Source organism: Phoxinus phoxinus (assembly GCF_949152265.1).
Source record: "Phoxinus phoxinus genome assembly, chromosome: 9".
In the NCBI taxonomy this organism is placed as follows: Eukaryota; Metazoa; Chordata; class Actinopteri; order Cypriniformes; family Leuciscidae; genus Phoxinus; species Phoxinus phoxinus.
In genome coordinates, this window is record NC_136884.1 from 14,047,144 (window position 1) to 14,069,066 (window position 21,923).

A 21,923-nucleotide genomic window follows, 5' to 3' on the forward strand; every position below is an offset into this window, starting at 1 on the left:
TACTGCTTAAGTGCTTTATTAAACATAAACCGAATACATTTCCCGTTATTATAACGCACACTGATGGGTCCTGAATCACAGAGCATGTTCTCTTCATCATCATCATCATACTTGACGGACACAAACCGAACCGAGATGGCAACATCACCAAAACATCAAAAGCCCATGAGCCAAGTCCAACAACGCAAAAATCCGAGAAACCAATAGCGCCAAAGCTTAAAGTTCCCTCCAGCAGCGAGGACTGAATGAACGTGGTTTGTCAGTACTCACCTCGCTCCAGGGTGAGCGGTTGGACTGTCACTGTCGCCATGACTGTGCTGTGTTATTATCGCTCAGAGAGAGAGAGGGGGAGAGAGAGAGATGGAGCTGCGGCATCAGCGCACGCACTGTAGCGGCGGAGAGAGCGAGCGAGCGCGGATTGGAGCCCGTGCGGATGATGGGAGTGGTTGGGGGAGGAATGGGATTATTTACCACTCGCTTGTTTAGCGGACGATTTTGAATGGGATACATCGGATGGAGCTGGAGTGTCTCTAGTAATTCGGATGTGTAATTTAAACGTAGGCGACATTATAACTTTAATCGAACATGGAATAAACGTTTACGTTTAAAATTCGATCTTAGAATAAATCAGGTGTTTCAAATTTAAACTTTTGTAGAATATAGAATATGAAAGGTTATTTCAAGTTTGTGGGAGAAATTGTGTGTTTAAAAAAAAGAAGAAAAAAAAGTAGTTTAAATTTAAAATTTCGAATGACTGACACATCAGATGATTCAGACATTACAATGTGTAACTCATTACCATCAAATAAATAAATGTTTAACATTTCTAATGCTTTTTGAACATGGATAAGTAAGACATTGAAGTTGTGATGCGTGTCAATCATTGGTTAAATCGGGGTGCTGAATTTGCAGTATTTATAATTCCATATTCGTTAGTTTTACCAAATTTCAAACATTGCAGCTCACATAGCAGGAGTAGTGTTCAGAATCTCACTGAGGAGGGTTTACATTAATCATGAATATATGCAATGCCAGTGCATCTCAGTGCACATTCAGGGTTAAACGCAAGACTTCAGTTAAGCAGAGGCACATCCCGTGCACAACCTTTGACCTTTGCAGTGAACTGACAGCAGCAGCTAGAGTGCTAGACAGTGTGTAGACAGTGTGGCACCTGCCGTGTGAATGCGTGCCTGTATTTTATATCCAGTTGTTTAGTGTCTGTGAAACGCACAGTGAAAGTAATTATGAGCACTAAGTCTTTGGGAGATTCTCTTCATTTTTTTCTTTTCATAAATGTATTGTTAGAATTAACTGCTCATTTTTTAGGCCTCACCGTTATCAGCAACTGGAGAGGTGTGTTGTATTTTTAGACCATTCATTCATGATTAGATAGCATACTTCTCTCGTGTGTAAACTTAAAACAGATTTTTTATTTTAATTTTATTTTAGGTGAACTATTCCTTTAAGAAAATGTTTCAGATGCTTCAAACTTGCAGTTTGCAGACTGGCTTCAGAAATAACAACACTGATGGATTGCTCTGTCAGTCCTCCAGCTGCAGACAGATGTGCTAACTAATGCGATGGATGGATGGATGGAGGGCTTAAAGCCAGAGAGAAAGAGGCCACAGGGAGATTATGCTCTCATGGCCATATGGGACACAGCCTCTGGAAAACATTCTGCTGGGAAAAAATAGTCTGATTAACAGAGTGCACTGGGAAGCTTTCCCAATGAGAATGAATTGATTTTTGAATGGATGTGCAAACTGACAAGGAATGTTGGAGTGCAAATATGAGAAGTGGAGAGAAGATACTATTTTTAGGCCGTGTGTGTGAGGTGGGAAGGTGTAGTAGCTCGCATATGTATAACAACTCTGATTCATATTTCTCTGAAATGTGTTATTTTAGGCCTGTATGTAGGTCAGGGTTTAGCAAGATTTAATAAAAAATTACCTCCATTTAAGTTTGAGTTAACGTGAATCAAATTCACTACAATTCACAACAGAATGTTTATCAGTTAGAATGGCAGGATGAGGAATTTACTCACAGTTAAATAAACTGTGTGACAAAAAATAATGTATATGTGACCAAAAAGGTCCCTGGAGGTCAATTTTTGAACATTGAGATAGATCATATATCTCATATAGATCATTTGTATCATGGAACATGATCTTTACTTAATATCCTAATGATTTTTGGCATAAAATAATAAAATCGATAATTGTGACCCACACAATTTATTGTTGGCTATTGCCACAAATATACCCGTGCGACTTATGACTAGTTTTGTGATCCAGGGTCACACATAAACAAAAGGTTTATATGAATACTGTATCTTTTTATTATTATTTTTAAAAAAAACATTGAATTTCATTCCATTTTAATTTGACCTCCTACACTTAATACGAATTACTGTTCTGCAAATACAAGGATTTAAAAGGCATTTTTAATTAAATTCTGAATGGCACGCAATTGTATGATGCAACAAGTGAGGATACAGTATAATCTATGGCCTTTAGCAAATATGTTGACTTTTTTATTTATGCCTGATTTTATCTTCTTTGAGCAGAAAAGTCCAAGGAAGAGCTGCCTTATTATTCCGACTAGAAATACTATCGTTCGTTCGATGTACCTGCGCTTTCCTCAAGAAAACAGCACCTGTAGTCATTTGGCTGTCAGGAAGTTTTGGAACATGACACCACATCCCTGTAGGACGCCTTCCAAACAGAGACGTGTTCAGTGCAAGGACAGAAGATCGTGAGATAAAAATGGCTTGAAGAGGGCAGATACAAGACGGCTGCTGTTTGATCACATATGCGTGCTTTGAGTGACAGCTCACTTTTGTTCTTTTCCCCCGTTTAGCACGACAATGTTGTTGTCTGATTCATGAAACGTCGAGATGAGTGGAAGTGTGCGTGTTACTTTGACACGTCTCAGAAAACAAACCAAACGGCATGTCATTGTGATATTTGGATATGTCAAACATGGCCTGCTCGAATGCTCTTCTTAGTGGTGTTTGTTAAGGCAAGTGTCACATATCATTTTTGGTGATACTAACTAGAAATTTTTGAGTGTAAACTGTTTCAAAGTAAATCCTACACTATTTTTTTTTTCAGTGTGTAATGATGTCTGTTTTTCCACTATTAATTCTCAACCATCTTATAAGCATTTTACACTCATCTTGCTCTCTCTCCATGTCTGACTCGGACCAAAGCACATGCAAGAGTGGCTGTCCATCAGCTTCAGCTGCACTAAGTAAATTGCCACTCATAAAATCCGATGTTAAATAGAGGAGAGGACGTGATACAGGCTCTTATATAATGCACTGAGTGCCTTTACATTGGCTAGGTTTACATGCAACCGAATAATCCGTTAGTAATCGGATTGACGGCTCAATCGGATTGAAAAGCCTTCATAAACACCTTAATCGATCCGACGGTGCTCGATCCGAATGAAATTTCGATCGGATTGAAAGGGGTGGTTTATTCCTTTTCTAATCCGATCGAGAGGACACGTGAACACTTAATCGGATTGATTCGAAAACCGAAACTGAAAGGACTGCGCATGTGCAATGACTTAGAAATAGAGTATTGACGTATGATGCGTGGAACAAGCTGTTGTTCCTGTTGAATAAAGTGTCATATAAATGAATGTCCCGTCATTCTAAAATCTCCTTTCACTTTCACTCAGTGTCTGTGAAGCGGATCAGGACAACTTCCCACCAGTCCTTGTTTCAGATTCTCATCCACAGATGACCATTTTTACTGCGAGATAAATATAAGCAGCACGACACAACGGTTCATATGCTCATTGTCTCCAAATTATGACCAGAAATGGATAAATATTAAGTCTGCTGTTTACAAATAAAGAACCAATGTGGGAGAATGGTTATTATGTGCAAACAGCAGGAAACTCTTCATGCGTGCGCATGCCAAAAAGCATATTCCGATTTGAAGCTTGTGTGACATAAGCGCGCACATCAACCCAATCACATGTTTAGCGTTCATGTAAACGCTATTCAGATTCATCAATCGGAATTAATTCAGTCTGATTGAAACAAAAGTTGTGCATGTAAACATAGCCAATGTAGTAAGATCATTGACACCGTTCCACATGTTCACATCAAACAGAAGACGAAATAAAAATGAAACATTTACAGTCAAACAATAGCTGTGCTATTACCGCCAGTGTGAGAGAGAGAGTTATGGCAATATAGAATGGCTCTGTTTTAGAAAGTCCTTGTACTGACAAATAAGCGCTGGAAGCAAGTTGACGGGCATTAAGTTCCAAGGCTTGATTCTTGTGTAGAATCCTGCAACACAGGGAGGAAACTAATTGAAGACGTACAGTGCGTGTGATGTGCTTGCTGAATGCAGATCAGAGATGAAGACGTGCTGTGAGACCATTGAAAATGCAAAAGCTAAAGCAAATACATGCTAATGGAGATCAGCATGTTGAGGCGAAAGTCAGATGCCAGGCAGAATAGGGACTTTAATGGAGTCATTTGATGATTCAGCACAAGGTAAAAGGGGGTTGTATTATAAGGAATCAATTTTTCCTTTATCTTTTGAGATACAAGACACACTTTGAACTTCAAGAATGGAAAACATCTCCATTCCAATGAGGACATTGACTGAAATTAGAGCATTATTTTCTAAACTTATGACACATCAATGACATTTTTTAAGGGGGAGGAAGCCAGATAGATGCTGTTATTCCTAAACACAGTAGAAGAACTAAAGATGAAACTAAAATATGATGAAGTCTGGTTTCTGGCTGTGTGTAGCACCTATAACTCTGCATATTCTTCTGAAGGATCCCAATCTTGGGAAAGAGTGACTGAAGTTTTCATTTAACAGTGTTCCTGATTATGTCAGTCTGGTCTTAACGGTTTATGTGGCACATTTACGATGTGTATACGGTTTGTAGGTTTGGTTTGATTAAAATGAACTCTGGTGCGGATGCAGATTGCAGATTGCTCTGGGTTATTTCTAACCCCGGTGTGCACTAAACAAGCGGAGAGAGACCCACATTTTTAGGGGGTCTCGGCCCACTTCCAAACGAACTCTAGTGCGGTTCACTGAAATATGAACGGAACATGGACGAAAGACATCTAAACGAACCAAAAACAGGATGTGATGTCACAAAATGCAACCCTAAAAGGAAAGAATGCTCAAGGATACCTGGCTTATCTTTACAGTTACAGTTCGGTACACACACTGCCGACACACATTTATGTTCAAAAAGTGAATTTTGCATAAACGGGTCCCCTTTAAAATGTAAAAGGGTTATGAAAATCCACATGAGTAACTTCAGTTTTGGCTCAAAAACTGTACTTGGATTACAAGTGGACCTCAAGTGGGAGACAAATAATGATAGAAATGAAATCTCCACATTGTAGTTATTTTTTTACCGGCATTTTATGCTGCTGTTTTGCAGTAACAGTTGGTTACATCATTGTTTTGCAACCAAAAAGGCTAAATGTCATCAATCTAGCAATGTGCATCATTTTGCAAGATATATTCATCTTATTCAGTTCTATTAAACCCTGAGCAATTCGCTTCGTAATCTGCATACGGACAATCTGCCACACAGGACCAGGACCACTTAGCATTAATCGCCTCAGCCACTCTAATAGAAAACATTGCACAAGCGATTTGTAAATCACATCATCCCTTAACTGCCAGCAAGATTGATGAATGACTCAATCACAGTGTCCAGGTTGCACAGTTAAAACGGGACTGCAGTCAGCAGTCAGAGAGGTGCATGTACACCGACAGCAGGCATTAATGACTGAAATAGCGGGTCTTGCAAGAGCCCTGCATAAGACATTGCCTCTGAAAAACAGTTTAAAAGAATGATTCACTGAAAATGACAATTCTGTCATTATTTACTTGCCCTCATGTCATTCTGAACCATACATTCCACCCCCCCCCCACCCCAAAAGATGAGGTACAGAAGATTTTAGAGACCAATAGTGTAAAACAAAACAAAGCATTATTACAGTTTCATTCTGCTTTCTAAAGAGTGTGTTGTATTTTTCTAGGGTTTCCTCTGTTCACTGTTGCCTTCAGCTTGCTTAACAGGGTTTTAAGGCAAAGCTGCTTTTGAATTCTGTCCATTGAATGTGTGTGTGTGTGTGTGTGTGTGTGTGTGTGTGTGTGTGTGTGTGTGTGTGTGTGTGTGTGTGTGTGTGTGTGTGTGTGTGTGTGTGTGTTTTTAAAGCTAACAGTGCTCAGAGTAGAAAAATACTAAATTTATTACAAAGTAAATATTTTCCACACAATAATTTTAATAATTGTCTTTGAATACAGTGCTGTGCAAATATAAAAGCATTTTATTTTATTAAATTTTTTGGGAAAAACGTGTTGTCTTTTGTTGTCTAACCAAAGCCTACTGTGCAATATTTTATATGATTTGGAATTGATTATCAACATAATTAACACCGAAAAACCTGTACACAATCTTCCATATGCCTTCTGTTGTTTGATTGATCGTTTTTACTTTTTTAGCAAGTAAATGTTTTAGTTCCATTCTAAAAATGCCCACCTTCAGGTTGGTACACATAGTTGTGGTGAAATCTTTAATTGAATAATTTTATTTTTAAAGCAAACGTAAGAATAGGCTAAATGTTGTATTGTTAGTAATATTTTGAGATACAAGGTCACTTCTCCAACCTGAAGCAACTTAGGTTTATTTGATTATCCATACATATTTTTTTTTTATTGTGTTATCAGTCTTTTGAGGAACATTTATTTTTGCCTCTTGTCTTAATCATCTAAGATTTTGTCTATTCTTTCATGTTTCAAGCTTTGCAGGATTAATATCCCAGCCAGCAAAAAGTCGTCTATTAGACGTTGAATAGACGTAATTTTTACGGTCTAATTACGGTCCACTGAAGGTTGAAAATGAAAATTGAAAAGACGTCAAATTTGTCCGACTTTTCAACATTTAAATTTTTTTTATAACTTTGACGGAATATGTAAAACTCTTTAAATTTATTTGACATAATAATGAACATGGTTTGGTAGTTTGTTTTCTCTGTTGTTTTAGCATGTATAACAGACTTATCCTAGCTGTCTTAGATTATCAGTTGAAAACATTTTAGATGATCAGTTGAAAACACGTAGTCAAACAGTCCGGCCAAAACTACTTAGTTGAAATCACGTCGTAAACCAGTCCAAGGCGGACCGACATATTTTCAACCATATTTCAACGTTGAAAGACGGTAATTGTCCCTTAATAACATTTGTTCTCACACTCTCAGTCACAGTAGCCTATTAAATTGTCAGTAGGCCTGCTACATGATAATATATCTGCTTTCATATTATGAGATTCTTGGCATTCGAAACACTTCGAAAACAATTGCATATGCTATTTTCCTAGACGCATTTATATGCATACTATAGCAGTGCTTAAACATTGTGTTTCATAAATCATGCAGGGCACCTCAGGAAGCCCCAACATTACGTAACGATCTCATTGCATGGATTGCAGTATCTTGGAGTGGCCTCTGCCTGTGATCTGAAGTATTGAATTATTGCGCGGCCATTTTTGAGTTGGGAAATTTGGAGCTCACTCTTTTCAGCGTTCTTCCTCAGCAAACATTGGAGCTGAAACGACGATATTCTGAATAGATAACCCCAGAACATGCGTCTTTTCCAAACTACATCTGCATTGGAAATGTAACTGCGTCTAGAGTGAAGGAAAGTAACAAAACAATGAGTGCTGCAGTCGCTAGAGGTTTGTTGAGTCTGAAGTTTTCTTGCACAGGTGTGTCTGGACCATGTTACCTGCAAAAGGTAAAGACAAATATCGGACATGGATGTATACCGCTGGCTTATAAGCCAAGCATAAATTATAACCCATACAGGAAACTTTTTATTCGTGCGTTTTCATCAAAATACACGTACGAAGACGCGTTTGGCCTGGCACGTGACAAACCCGAAAAGTTTTGGAGTGAAGCGGCTCGTGGTATTACTTGGTTTGAACACTGGACCAAAACTCTGGATAATACGGATACAGTGTTACCAAAATGGTAAGTAGGCTACAATATTTGGGGGCGTTGACATTGTTTTTACGTTCAACAGTAACATAATGGAATTGAACACATGGGTCTCGGACGTGATACCTGTTGTTAAAGGGAAAGTTCCCACCAAAAAATGTTGTGAGGCACTGACAGCCTCAGTCACCATTCACTTTCACTGTATGGAAAATTAAATGCTATTAGAGTTAATGATTAGCCGTTCAGTCAACATTCTTCAAAACAACCGTTCCACTGAAATACATATCAAACATGGCTTTTGGGAGAAACAAAACATGAGGAAGAATAAATTATGACAATTTGCATTTCTTTTTAACTTGACGCGCCCTCTTTTAAAAACGCAACGCTAGTGGCGCGTGACGCACCGGAATGACGTATGTCTGACGCATATGTGTATATAGGCCAATCAAAAACAGCGGAAACTCCTGTGTAGGGAATAGTGTTTTCCAGAGCCATGGCTCTGGTGTTTTCTAATCTTAACCAGTGACAACCAAAGTGGTAAACTAATACTTATTTAAGATTAGGTTTATGTTTATGGTGGTAAATGCAGGTTATTTCTTAGTAGGTTGTGGATTGACACTGAATACATTTGAATGTAGTTCAGTAAAAGATACTGTATTCAAGACAAAACATTTTTTTTTTATATTTGCAAAGCCAAGGCCGCTGAAAGAGTGGATGGATGTTATTTTACTCTATTGAAATCAAGCATAAGCATTTTAAATTGATCATAGTCAAGGTATCATAAGAACAAGTGTTTCCATTACAGGTTTGTTGGAGGAAAGCTGAATATGTGTTATAATGCTGTCGATCGGCATGTGGAGAATGGAAGAGGTGATCAAGCAGCTGTCATTTATGACAGTCCAGTTACCGGCACTAAACAGATCATCACATACAGAGAAATGCAGGAGCAGGTAAAACACAGAAGGTGTGGTCACACAGTAGCGAAGTTTCGTGGGCAAAAAGTGTCTATTGTCTGTGGTCAATAGTGTAGTGATGTATGAAGCACAGTTCACACAGAAGTCACTTAAAAAAAAACAGCTCTCTGCTGGTCAATGGAGTGAATTTGCGTGACCAACTTGAACCCGTGGATAAATCTGTATGGGGAATCTTTAGCCAAATTCCCAATTGTGTGGGTTCCTATTGAAATTACTTGATTTTGCCCACGAAAATTCACTTGACAAGATCAAATGTTGACCGCACATCGAGTCTTTGAAACCAAGAACCTTCCTACACTTCATAAAATGCTGGACCAAATTGCATTCATTGTAAATTTTCTGTTGTTTTGATTAATTGATATTTTAAGATTTCTGACTTTCCTCCAGTTTGTATACGTATATCCATAAAGTTCAGCTTCCACACGCCTGTTTGTAGGTCTCCAGGTTGGCGGGTGTTCTGGTGAGGCATGGTGTGAAGATGGGAGATCTGGTGGTGATCTATATGCCTATGGTTCCTCAGGCCATGTTCGCCATGCTGGCATGTGCCCGTATCGGTGCCACCCACAGCCTCATATTTGGAGGATTTGCCTCCAAAGAGCTCTCCGTCCGTATCGACCATGCTAAGGCAAGCCATTGGGTTTTCTTTATGAAAATGAATAATAAAAAGCTATTTTTGTAAATGCATATCTCTGCTGAGGTTGCGAAAACCACTTGCTCTCTTAAATCATCTTTCTCCCCGCAGCCCAAGTTCCTGGTGACAGCTTCATATGGCATCGAGCCAGGCAGAAGAGTGGAGTACATTCCCCTGGTGGAGAAAGCTCTGGAGCTCAGCACTCACAAGCCACACAAAGTCCTCATCTACAACCGGCCCAGCATGGTGAGTTACCAGAAACCCCACGGCACCTGGATGCCAGTTTCATTGTTAAACTGGCACAGTTTTTACTGCCTATTAACTGTTAAAAGAGAAGGTAATGCAGTGAGAGAATACAAATGCAAACGTGGTCCCCTTTCTAAAAGAGCGTTCCTCTAAATTCAACCTTCACATTGTCCTCCTCAACCAACATCAATTCGTTGTAGAAGTAAGTTAGTATTTCTTCATTTATTAGCTGTACTGTATACTGTACCACTCAAAATATATCAGGAAATCAAATGTTCAAAGCATTAAGCATTTTAAAAAAACTCTAGCTAAACTCATTTCATTTAAATCTGTTAAATTAGTTTTCTCATGTTGCTACATCTACAATCAGTATGTTGATTTCACAAAGCAGGAAATTGCTTAAGCTTCATCCTGTGTTGTCATGGAAACTGTTTTGCAAATAGCTTTTTGATTTTCCAGCGGTTTGGGATACAGGATGAATCCCGCATGGTTGGTGGAGAGGAACAAGTCTCTGAAATCAGAAAAAAAAAAAATTAATCATATGTGAGGGGAGAATTTGCCAGCCCCAGAAATGTACAACCCGTTAGAACTTTAGAAGATTTCTCAATAACAAGATTTTGGTATATTCAAAACTACTCGATTAGAATGAAAACATCTATGCACTGCCACAAATACCAAAACACTGGGTTAACACACTTATCCATCTAAATCACCTGTTGGATTTTGATATTTGCGAGCAATGGACACATTGTACAAAAAAAAATACTGTAATTAATCAAATTAACATAAAACCAGTCTATGAGACTTAAAAAAAGCTTTTTGTGTTTCTCACAACAACTGAACGCGATATGCCTGAAATACAAGTAGGGGAAAAAATAGGAAGTCACAGCTTTGAAACAGCATCACGGTGCATAAATCATGGCATTATTAATATTTTATGTGAACTATTCCTTTAAGGCACTGAAACACTGGATTTGCACTTTGGAATTCCCATAACATCGAAACAAAATAACTTTAATGTCTGCCTGGCAGTGTTGCTATTGTTAACTAAAACCAAAAGTAAAACTATTCAAACTTTGTTAATTAAGATAAAGCTAAAATAAAATCTAAATATAAGTTGAAAGACAAAAGAACAATTACCGTACAACAACAAAAAGAGCTAATTCATAATGATACAACTATTTAAATAATACTAAAATAACTGCTGCCTGGACTGAGCATTTTGCTTCCTAATATCATTCTCTGATCATTCTGAGGGGCATGCTTTCACCCATTTCTTTCCCATAGGAAAAGGTGTCCATGCGTCCTGACCTGAGTTTGGACTGGGAGGAGGAAATGGCCACCGCCCGCCCTCATGACTGTGTGTCCGTCCCCGCTCATCATCCTCTGTACGTCCTGTACACCTCCGGCACTACTGGCACTCCTAAGGTAAAATCTTGTTTATGACAGTACACAACAATAAAGCACGCAGCTGAGGGAACGGACGGGATTGTTTACTGCGGAATAGATCCATGCTGTTAGGTGCTTTGTTTATTGCATATTGTCTTAGCAGGAGACCATGAGCCATACATCTTTATAAACTCTCTTGTGTATTCAAGATAAGAAGGAAGGAGCTTGTTTTAGTATAAAGGATTTCAGGATGATGCCTGAAGCTCTGTACGCTTTTCACTAACAAAAAGAACCAAAAAGTACTTTTTACTCCAAAGTACGTGTTTTGACAATGCACCTTGCGGTACCATGTAAATGCTGTTTGGTTTGTTGAAAATTGGTTAAGAAGGTATTTTAGGTAATGGCAAACAGAAATTGCATACATTTTGTAACCATTAAATTCTTTTTAATTGCAATACCTACCCCAAACCTTAAATCTATTCTTAAACCAATGCAAATGCATTGGTAGCATTATTTGTCAGAACACCTGTTAGTGTGATCACCGCCACACTGTGGTGCCAAGCTAAGCACATGAATGATGATGTTTTACGTTATTATTGAAACATAAGTAAAGTACAAAGCCTATAATTTACATAATATATAATAGTTTAGCATCCAAATATGGAATAACATATGGAAGCGAATATGGAAACATTTGAATTTGTGCCGAATGAGAGAGGTAGGTTACATGCAGTAAACGATTTACACTATGATCAATGTGTGTGAATTGATCAACTACATATTATGTGAATAGTAGCTGATCAATTCACTGAAAGAAACACAAAAAGCACCCCTCTCTCTCTCTCTCTCTCTCTCTCTCTCTCTCTCTCTCTCTCTCTCTCTGCAAAATATTGTAATTATTTTAATAAGCATGCACCAGTAACTTTGTCACAGCTGGCTTGACTGGGTATTTCCAAGCTGCAGACTGTTTTTATTTTTTAAATATGCCATGTCTAGTTAAAATGCCTTAAAATCATTGCGATATGACCAGCAAAATATCAGCTGAAAATGCTGGGTTATATTTTTGGTTTAGCATGTTTGGTTATTTTTATTGGGTTATTTTTATTATTTTTACCCAAGTGCTGGGTAGTTTTTGTGTAACTCAGCTGCTTGGTCAGTTCAGTTCAGTTGTACTGACAATACAAATGAAGAAACCCCCTACATACCTACCCAGCGCTGGGTCAATGTAACCCAATGTTGGGTAGTCTGTGCCGTACCGGTTAAAACTGGATACATTGCCAACGGTAATTTTTGGTCTGTTCTGAGAGAAAACGTCTTGAAGCGAAACTTCCTGAATGAAATTAAGGTTTGTATTACATTGTTTTCCTAACGTATTTAAAAAAAAATGTAGAAACAGGAAAACATATCTGTATTCTCACATTATACCTTTTTTTGTTTACATGTCCGTCACAGCTAACGCCTGCTTGGAACGCTCTCCCTCTACAAACGCAGCATACAGCGGATCTACACTCAGAGTAAACGACGTCACGTGCCGTCAAATGGAAGTTTGACCTCCTGCCAAACGAATCAGGACTGAGACACGTCAATGCTCTATGCAACAAAGTTGACATGCTCATGCGGTTTATATAGTCCCTCTCTGTTGACTACAATGCGAGCACTCTATTGGTCTAATATCTAGCTATTGTCACGTTTGATGGGTTGAAATGATGGGTCTGGCAGGCGAGATGACACAAGGTAAAGCTGTTTTTGATGTAGCTTTGTAAACACGATTATTAGCATAAGATTGTTATTTAATGAATTGGAACAGACTGATACTCCACTGATACCAGTTTTCTTCCCACAGATTCTCAGAGGCTGATCCTGACACTTTCTCAAACATTTTCAATATGTTTTTGAGTATTTTATGATTGTCAAAGACTGACTTGTCATTGAATAAAAATGATTTTATATTTTATACTGTCCCTGTCCTATATATTTAAGAGTGATTTTAGATTTATTATTTAAAATGAATTGTTTGGCATAGCACTATGCAACAACCTAGGAAATGGGTTAATGTATAAAACCCCAAATTAAATAATACAGCATGTGTTCTATGCTATATTTACCCAGAACCCTGGTGCCAAATAACCCAGCAATGGTGGTTTTTAACCATTTTAAGCCGTGCATTCTTTAACTTGTAATTCCTACATGATACCATCAAATGTCCCACCTTACTTATTCTATTGTTTCACCCCATCATTCTTTTTTATTTTGTCTATTTAATATTGTCCAAGAGGCGAATAGCGTCTTGAAATTTGCGTCAGCATGCCTCGGGTGCTTGTCAATCCCTAAAAACTCACTTTTATATGTACTTTGGCTGAACAAGAAGCAAGGCAAGAGAAGGGAGAACAAGGAGCACAGGAGGAAGTTACAAGGCCTGAAGGCAGAGCGAACAAATACGGCTCTCCACTGACCCAGTCTTCAGCCAGTATGAAATATATGGCTCAAGGCAATGCTGCCCTGTCCATAAAATACTTGCTAATGGCCCGCACACACTCACACACACACACACACACACCTCAGATTTATGGATCTAAGTCTGCTTGGCACACACAGGATCTAATTATCACCCTACAACTCAAAATGTGTCCCTCAGTATCAACCCTCAACCTGATTTGATAATGATTTACTGACGGTAAGGACAAAATGAATTGTAATACAGATAATGGCAATTAATTGTGTTTTGTTCATCTCACATGATTATGAAATAAAATATGATTACATGATACATGATTGTCTTGAAGGCTTTGTAAATAAAAATGGGTAAAATAATTATTTACATGAATAATAGAAAATTAATAATAATATAGCAGTATTAAAGCAGTGGTTGTTTTTTGTGACGGTCTCACTTTCCAGGTGCCGCCCCAATCAAATAAAATGAGGGCTAATTGTCTTCCCTGAATATTAGTTTTGGTTATTATTCTTTGTTTACTATAATTATTATATCATTAGACTATCATTCAAGAGTTTAGGATAAGATTTTATTTAATTTATAAGATTTTTTTTAAATAAATTGATACTTTTGGCAAAGATGCATTAAATTGATCAAAAATAACAATTAACTGTCAAAAACTTTACCCACTTCAGTTCACTTTCCACCCACGCTGATTTTGTAACCCAGCCACTACCAGTATAGTCGTTGTTATGAATATTAAAATGTTATGGAATAATAATTAATACATTTATAAGTACTTTATAAATTACATTTTTCGCTTTCACACATAATTAAGCCATTACTTGAATAAAATTTTTAAGTGAAACTCACAAATAATAAAATAAAACAATGACCACAAATATTTGCCATTACATGAAAAAGATAATAAAGCGAAACTGGAGTGACATGCATTCGGTTTAAGTCAGATTGTTTGGCGTACTCACATAATGCATTGCTGCAGCATTAAGGAAAAATATTTCACAGAAAAATTCATATTTTATTATCGTTATAGTTATCTTGCCATATTGTTCTCGTTCTTGGAATGAATGGGCCTTAACAGTGATGTTTGTTTCCTGTAAATAATGTCTTTCTTTTCTTTCTTCTCTTCAGGGTGTAGTCAGAGATTCAGGAGGATATGCCGTGATGTTAAACTGGACCATGTCTTACGTTTATGGACTGTCTCCTGGTGAGGTACGTCATGATCTGTGATTTTTGGCATGAAGAACTACATTTTTATAAAAAAATTAAGAAAAAAGGTTTGATGTAGTTTGAAAGCATACTTCCTCCCCGATCTAAAATGAGTGCTCATTAAAAAGTTGCATAAAATGCATACCGGTACAAGTAAAATGGGGAAAATTTAGCGCCTGCCGCTCTGCGTAACCATTCTGAGGATTCCAATAATAAGGGAAGGTCACATTTACCGTTTTTTGGCGGATTTTTGTGGACGTTATCCAGTCATTCAATTGGAATCCACACCATCTGAAATTTTGAAGATTTCCAGCGCAAATTCGTCGCATTGACCTACAGAAAGCTGGAAAGCTGATTGGTTTAAAAGTGACTTTATATGTGAGCTGTGCTTCATACTTTTTTGCCTGTCCAATTTCTGAATAGTCATAGTTTCACTATTGTGACAGCACCTTCTCATCTGAAGTTTACAAGCTTTTTGATAGTTTTAGTCTGACCTTGGTTGACTAAAATGATGATAAATGCATGACATGACCCCTTGAAAAAGCTTCGGTCTCACACCGTTTAACCTTCACGTCTCTCTCTCTCTGTCAGGTCTGGTGGGCCGCGTCTGACCTTGGCTGGGTGGTGGGCCACTCATATATCTGCTACGGTCCGCTTCTACACGGCAACACAACCGTGCTCTATGAGGTACGGGGCATGTGTGTGCAAAAATGTGCGAATGTGAAATGAGTGTGAGTGCTTTACAGCATTTGACCTGTGGACCGCTCCAGCTAACACTCAATTACCTGCTGTTATGGTTTTCTGGATCCTGACTCTCATGCTGAACCGATGTCCGTACTGTGGAATTTTACAGGCTCTAACATACATTTCTCAAGGGGAATGAATGCAAGAATAACGACTCTCTAAAGCAAAAGACCTGAATCACTGGCTCACTTTGACTTTGTTGAGCATTCGATTTGCTGTTGCTTTTCGTAAGCTTTTGTACTGGTAACAAAGCAGCTCTTATAGTATCAAACTAGTTCTTCTCACTGAGTCTTAGCTGAGATCGCAGCATGAATATTAAAATCATTTGCACTCGGCGAGAGACGATCAGACTGTGTTTGGTTTTCTGTCAAGGTGAGTTCAGCACTGGCATCTCCTCTGCTGATTAAATGTGTTGTTTCGCACCACATGAGAAAATGGGAGATGCTCGCAGAATTTATTAGTCTGCTGTAATGGAAGTTTGATTTCAACAGATCTCTCATGCAATGTTAATGTCCAGGGCTGCGTTTCCCAAAAGCATTGTTAGCCTAAGTTGATCGTAGAGGCCATTGGTGGCAATTGTTCTACGATCAACTTAGGCTTACGATGCTTTTGGGAAACGCAGCCCAGACCAAAAAGCCCTCAGGCTGTTTTAATTAATGTCTTTTGTAAGTATGCACATTTATGGTCGTATTGGGTTTATACTATCAATTAATGCAAACCTGATCTGATTTAATATTCAGTAGTGGTGATTGCTAAGAAAACGGGTTTCAAACTTTTTGATGCCAATGACCCCAAATATAATCATCCCCTTGCAAGGGACCCTGTTTGTAAAATATTTGTAAGAAAAATAGTGTAATATTGTAGAGATTTATGTTGTCTTATGACAGGACTGAAGCTGAAGGAAATTAATAAAGTAATATCTGGGAAATATACAGTAGTCAACATTTGAAGTTGATCAAACAGTTCATCAAAGTTGTCCTAAGACAAGAACGGTTATTGTTCAAAATGCATGTATAACTTTGATGAACTGTTTTGATCCAGTTAAAATGTTGACTACTGTATATTATTACTCGTGAATATGAATCATTCAGATTTATTTGTGTAGTGCATATCACAATAAATATTGGTTCTTTTTTCTCTCTCATTTTTTAAATTTCAAAATTTCAAATCTCCAAATTGCACTAGCAAGAGCGTATTGATGTAATTGGTTCACTCAAAAAATATTTATATATATTTATTTTTCATTAATTCACCCTCATGTCATCCTAAATCTGTTCTTTTCTTCTTCTTTTTTTGGAACATAAAAGAAAAAAAGGTTTTATCTCTTGTCCAATGGGGTCAAATGTTTTTTGGACCCCAACGTTCCTATTATCTTCTTTGGTTTACACGGAAGAAAGAAAGGTTTGGAACGACATAATGATGAGCAAACAATGACAGAATTTTCAAGATAGGATGACAGGATAGGTGGGATTTTACTTTCTAAGCACCCGGCCATCATACAGTTTTACCCTGGTTGACTTTAAAATGGCCAAGCAAAAAAAAAAAAACAGCAGCAGCAGCAGTATTTAGACTATGGGCTGTTTTGCTTCGGAAGTAACCATCCAGATCACACTAATAATTACCTATCAGTGCCCTATCAATAATGAAGAACCCCCTAAGACCACCTAGCAATGCACTGCAAACCCGTCAGAACACAACCGCAAAGATCTGGCAAAACCCGTCTTTGAGCAAACATCACTAACTTCAAAAATCGGAAATCTATTTAATATTGGATCATTTACAGTATATTACATAGCAAGTGATTCAGTGGGGTATACGAAACAAACATTAAACGCCTGCCAATTACTGCTTGACGCTGACGTGCAACAGATGCAGATCCTTGTTTTGAACATTGTAAATCAAGGAAAAACCTTGTTCTTGTTCAGTTAAACAGTTATTCATGGTGAGCTGATGTTTTCTCCCCATTTACTTTCTTTCTTTGGAATCAATCAGCCGTAGACCTATATTTTTGTTTCTATAACAACACCTAAATGTCACAATAATTATTAGTTATCTATGTTCAAAGCTTGTCTAAGAAAAATCTCATAACTTTGAAATTGATTGGCCATTTTTGTCTCACTAAAATGGACACGAACGCTGTTCTAGAAACAAGATGAGAGGTCTGTGTGCAATCCGTTTGATTTGTCGTAATATGAAGTCATCGTTTAGCTCTGAGAGTATTCTCTCTGAGCAGCATGGCAGAAACATGAATATTTGAACAGCTCAGTGTTGTGCAGAGCTACTTGTGTGTGCAATCTCTCTGCAACAATATTATTCCGTTCCTTTGCCATACGTTTTTGGCCATCTGCCGCCCAGGCACCTTTTCAAACCACTCTCCATTTCAAACACATCCTTGATTTAATATTCACTCCCCAACCGCAGCAAACACACTGGGAGACTTGTACAGTTCAAAAATGTTGGGCAAATTGTTATACTTGCAACAAAGGGCTTTGCAAAATATTACTTTAGTAGGATCTAAAATTTTACTTTTTTTCCCCCAAAAGACTCTATCTGGAAATCTTCACTAATTTTGTTGGGGTTTTTAATTGGAAATCTCTTGTAATTGTAACATAATATTGAACCATTTTCCCATGTTTCTGAAGACATTGGCCTCATTTATGCATTCCGATGCTTTAAGCAGTTGCTGTTTCCGCAGGGTAAACCTGTGGGGACTCCGGACCCCGGGGCCTTTTTCCGAGTGATGTCTGAGCATGGCACAGCCGCCATGTTTACCGCTCCCACTGCTATCAGAGCCATTCGCCAACAAGACCCTCAGGCAGAACATGGGAAACAGTACCCGCTCAGCAGGTAAACTCAAATCTGTACCTGTTCACATAATGGCTCACGACATGTGACATCTTCAGTGAGGCATCTGCAAACAAGTTTGTTTTATTTTTGTATCAGTGGCGACTACACAGGAAACCCGGCGTCCCCTAAAACTTACGTGCAGTATATTCAAGTAATCTCTTTCTCTATGTATTTACAGTGGTCCCAAAAAAGTTTTTGGACACTTATGTCACACAGATAAATATCTGAATATCAATGCATTAGATACAAAGCATCAAATCAAGTGGCAAATAATGCTGCTTTCCTCAGAGGTAACAGTACTTTCCTGAGACACATTTGAACTAATTTTAACACTGAACAAGTAGGACATTTTTCATAGATGCAAGTCAATTCCCCTCACAGTGGTCCAATCTAACGTAGAAACGAGTGCAGAAATCATCTTACGACAGGGTTCATGTGAGATTCATGAAACATTTGTATGCCGCCAATTCCATCGTACGAATGATCGTATTAATAAATGTGGCGTCTGAAAACAGTTGTCATTTAAATATCACGTCCATATAAAGAGTTTATGACATGGAGAAACTTAACCTGGTCAGGAAGAGGAAGTAATCTCATGAAAGAGAAATTGATCTTATACCGAAAACACCTGTTAACCTTATAATTGCAAACAATTAAATTATTATTTACTACAAGAATTACTACTTTATTAATGTTATGGATAGACTAAATGACACACTATCAATACAATATTTCACCATTGGCAACAGATTTTTTAAATGATGAATATGTGGCTTGGCTTTATGTGTTTTCATTCCAGTCAAAATGCTTTTCTCAAAAAACAAAAACAATTCTCCACCAGATTTACTATGCTGGACGCAAAAGCTTGCTTACGAGAGTTGAAACATGACGTGAGATTTGATCATAGCCACCGCTCACGCCCATTTTTATAAATGTCCAGTTTTGTGTGGAAACGACCGTACGCCCAGTTTTCTTTCGTTTGTTCGTTTTGTAAATAAGGACCAGTGACTTTAAAAGTGTTTGACCAGAAAGACTTTTTGTCTATATTTTGAAACCATAATTTTTTGAAAAAAATAAATTGTATATAACAAAAAATAAATGGTTATATAATACAAAATACATTTTTAATTGTGGCTTACGTGTCCAAATACTTCTTGGGGCCACTTTACAATGTAAACATCAGCCTTGGTACATAGCAATGTTTTTTTGCACATTGCTATTGTGCTGTTTATTTTTCAAAAGAAATGGTGACTTATTGAACATCAGGCTTTCAGTGTCACGTTGGCTATAATGAAGTGCACAAGGAAAGAGATGGAGAACAAAAATTGTCTTTAATAAAATAAACAAGGAACACTCAGGAGATCATAGGAGAACAAGCTAACACAACCACCTTAACTTAGAAGATACCGGACTAAGGCACATATTGAAACTCAGGGCTTAAATCACATAACTAAACTTCACTAACTAGAAGAACTGAGCAAACAGAGTGAAAACGAAAATTACTTATACTTTATTTCCCACGCAAAAGCAAGGCTTCTATATTATCTGATTGAGTGAGATCTCAAATGGATGGGACTTAGCAACGAACGCCCAGTAATGTTAATAGTGATGTCAGTAAGTAACTTTGTTTGATATGGAAAGCGGAGTGCACAGCATCGGAAGTACAGTTGCAGTTATTCAAAACGCGTTTATTTTAGTTGTGTATAAAAATAAAAACTTGCATCACGATAAGTGTGTTTTAATTGTTAAAACATTTTGGTAACTAAACAGATTTTCATGAAGTTTAGTGACGACATGTTACAATGTTTACATGGTACAAGGACTGGTAGGATACTGTTTTTATTAGTGCTTGACTCAAATTTCACGATTTAAAATCATAAGCTTGTGATTCGATTGCGATCTTGATTCAATATTGATTAATTGTAATAAATATCAGGTACAGTAGCTGTATGTTAATTTTTCTCAAGGAAAAAATCGCTAATGTTGTAAACATACAGGGAGCCCTGTCAGCTTAGTCGCAGTTTGGGGAGCTACACTGTAGACATCTAAATTAACATAATAGCTGTAAATACACCTTTTTCAATTTTATTTAATGTCTGTTGCCACTGTTTTGTTTTGTCCCCCCAAATCATTACGTTTTCTAACAAAATGTAGCATATAGGCACTCGTAATGTGGATTTAATTATTGTTATCAGATTTTAATGCTTTCAAAATCTTTACATTTCACTAAACAGCCCTAGTTTAATAGAAATGCCATTACAGTGTTGGTTCTAGTGTGGATGTTCTGTCTACAAACACTATGTTGCTGTTTGCTGTGAAAGTGCATTTGGGGGGGGGTGCAGTTACCATGGTGATAGTAATGGATGTGTTTCAATAAAGCAGTATAGATCTAGTATACAATGGTTATGGCTATGATTTAAAATAAAGCACCATTATGGAGCAGCAATTCCACTTTTTCCTTGCACTCAAATGATATTCTGCCTGTAATAACTATTCAGTGCACATTTAAAGGCTCAGTCACATGGCCATTAATCATTTACATAAACGTCCAGTTAATAGATGGTTATAAAAGCTCGCACCCTGGAGAAAATGAACCAGAAAAAGAATTGCATTGATGTGTGGTTGGAGGTTTTACCCTTTTATCCCTGAGATCTACAATGCTCATCAAGTTTTATTGCGCATAAAAACTGAAGCTTTACCTACATGACCATTTTCATCCTCTCGCTGACTTATCATCAAACTTTATTACAGTCTCAAGGTCCAAATTAAAAAACAGGCAATAAATAAAAATGAACAAAATACAACAGTGTAGATTTCTGAATTGAATGACTGTATCTATCTATCTATCTATCTATCTATCTATCTATCTATCTATCTATCTATCTATCTATCTATCTATCTATCTATCTATCTATCTATCTATCTATCTATCTATCTATCTATCTATCTATCTATCTATCTGGGCTGTCAAACTGATTAATTGCAATCTAACAAAAGTTTGTAAATATATACTGTATGTGTACACACACTAGGGTTGCCACCCGTCCCTTAAAATACGGAATCATCCCGTATTTACAAGTAAGATGATGCGTCCCGTATCAAATCAATAAGGGACGCGATTTGTCCCGTATTTTACATTAGGCCAACACATAGTTAAATAAAAACATAAGGATTTATGTTTATATTTATAAACATAAGCAGTATGGATAATACTAATAGCAAATATAAAGAAATCAATTTCGTAGTAGAGAAGCTCATTGCGTGATTGCATTTCAGCGTCTTTGTTTCTATAGCGACTCAGTCTCGTGAACATGCGCTGTAAACCTGCACGTTTTTTAACCCCTTGCTGAAATAAATTAAAAATTATGTTTGTCCAAATGGCGTGAGACTTGCACGGTTGACAACACTTTCTAGATCTACAAAAAAATT

The 21,923-nt window shown here is 37.4% G+C and overlaps 2 protein-coding genes across 7 annotated transcripts in view; one reads left to right on the plus strand and one right to left on the minus strand.

Moving 5' to 3' along the window:
* Positions 1-441, minus strand: part of lin7a (lin-7 homolog A (C. elegans)) — a 41,654-nt gene extending 41,213 nt beyond the window's left edge. For both annotated transcript variants that reach the window (XM_079624013.1, XM_079624012.1), the window contains exon 1: positions 271-441. In XM_079624013.1, the coding sequence (XP_079480139.1) occupies positions 271-310 (40 nt within the window). In that variant the 5' untranslated portion in view covers positions 311-441. The remainder of the gene's footprint in view (positions 1-270) is intronic.
* acss3 (acyl-CoA synthetase short chain family member 3) overlaps positions 1-21,923 on the plus strand; it is a 73,297-nt gene that overhangs the window by 35,006 nt on the left and 16,368 nt on the right. For 3 of the 5 annotated variants that reach the window (XR_013799089.1, XM_079624006.1, XM_079624009.1), the window contains exons 1-8: positions 7,501-8,035; positions 8,808-8,952; positions 9,413-9,601; positions 9,719-9,853; positions 11,141-11,281; positions 14,826-14,906; positions 15,495-15,590; positions 18,343-18,494. Coding sequence is in view for 4 of the 5 variants with exons in the window: in XM_079624006.1 (XP_079480132.1) it covers positions 7,719-8,035; positions 8,808-8,952; positions 9,413-9,601; positions 9,719-9,853; positions 11,141-11,281; positions 14,826-14,906; positions 15,495-15,590; positions 18,343-18,494 (1,256 nt within the window). In the remaining variant the exon portion in view is untranslated. Of the gene's footprint in view, positions 1-7,439; positions 8,036-8,807; positions 8,953-9,412; positions 9,602-9,718; positions 9,854-11,140; positions 11,282-14,825; positions 14,907-15,494; positions 15,591-18,342; positions 18,495-21,923 lie in introns of those variants that run through there. The other 2 variants (XM_079624007.1, XM_079624008.1) reach the window with 2 other exon arrangements.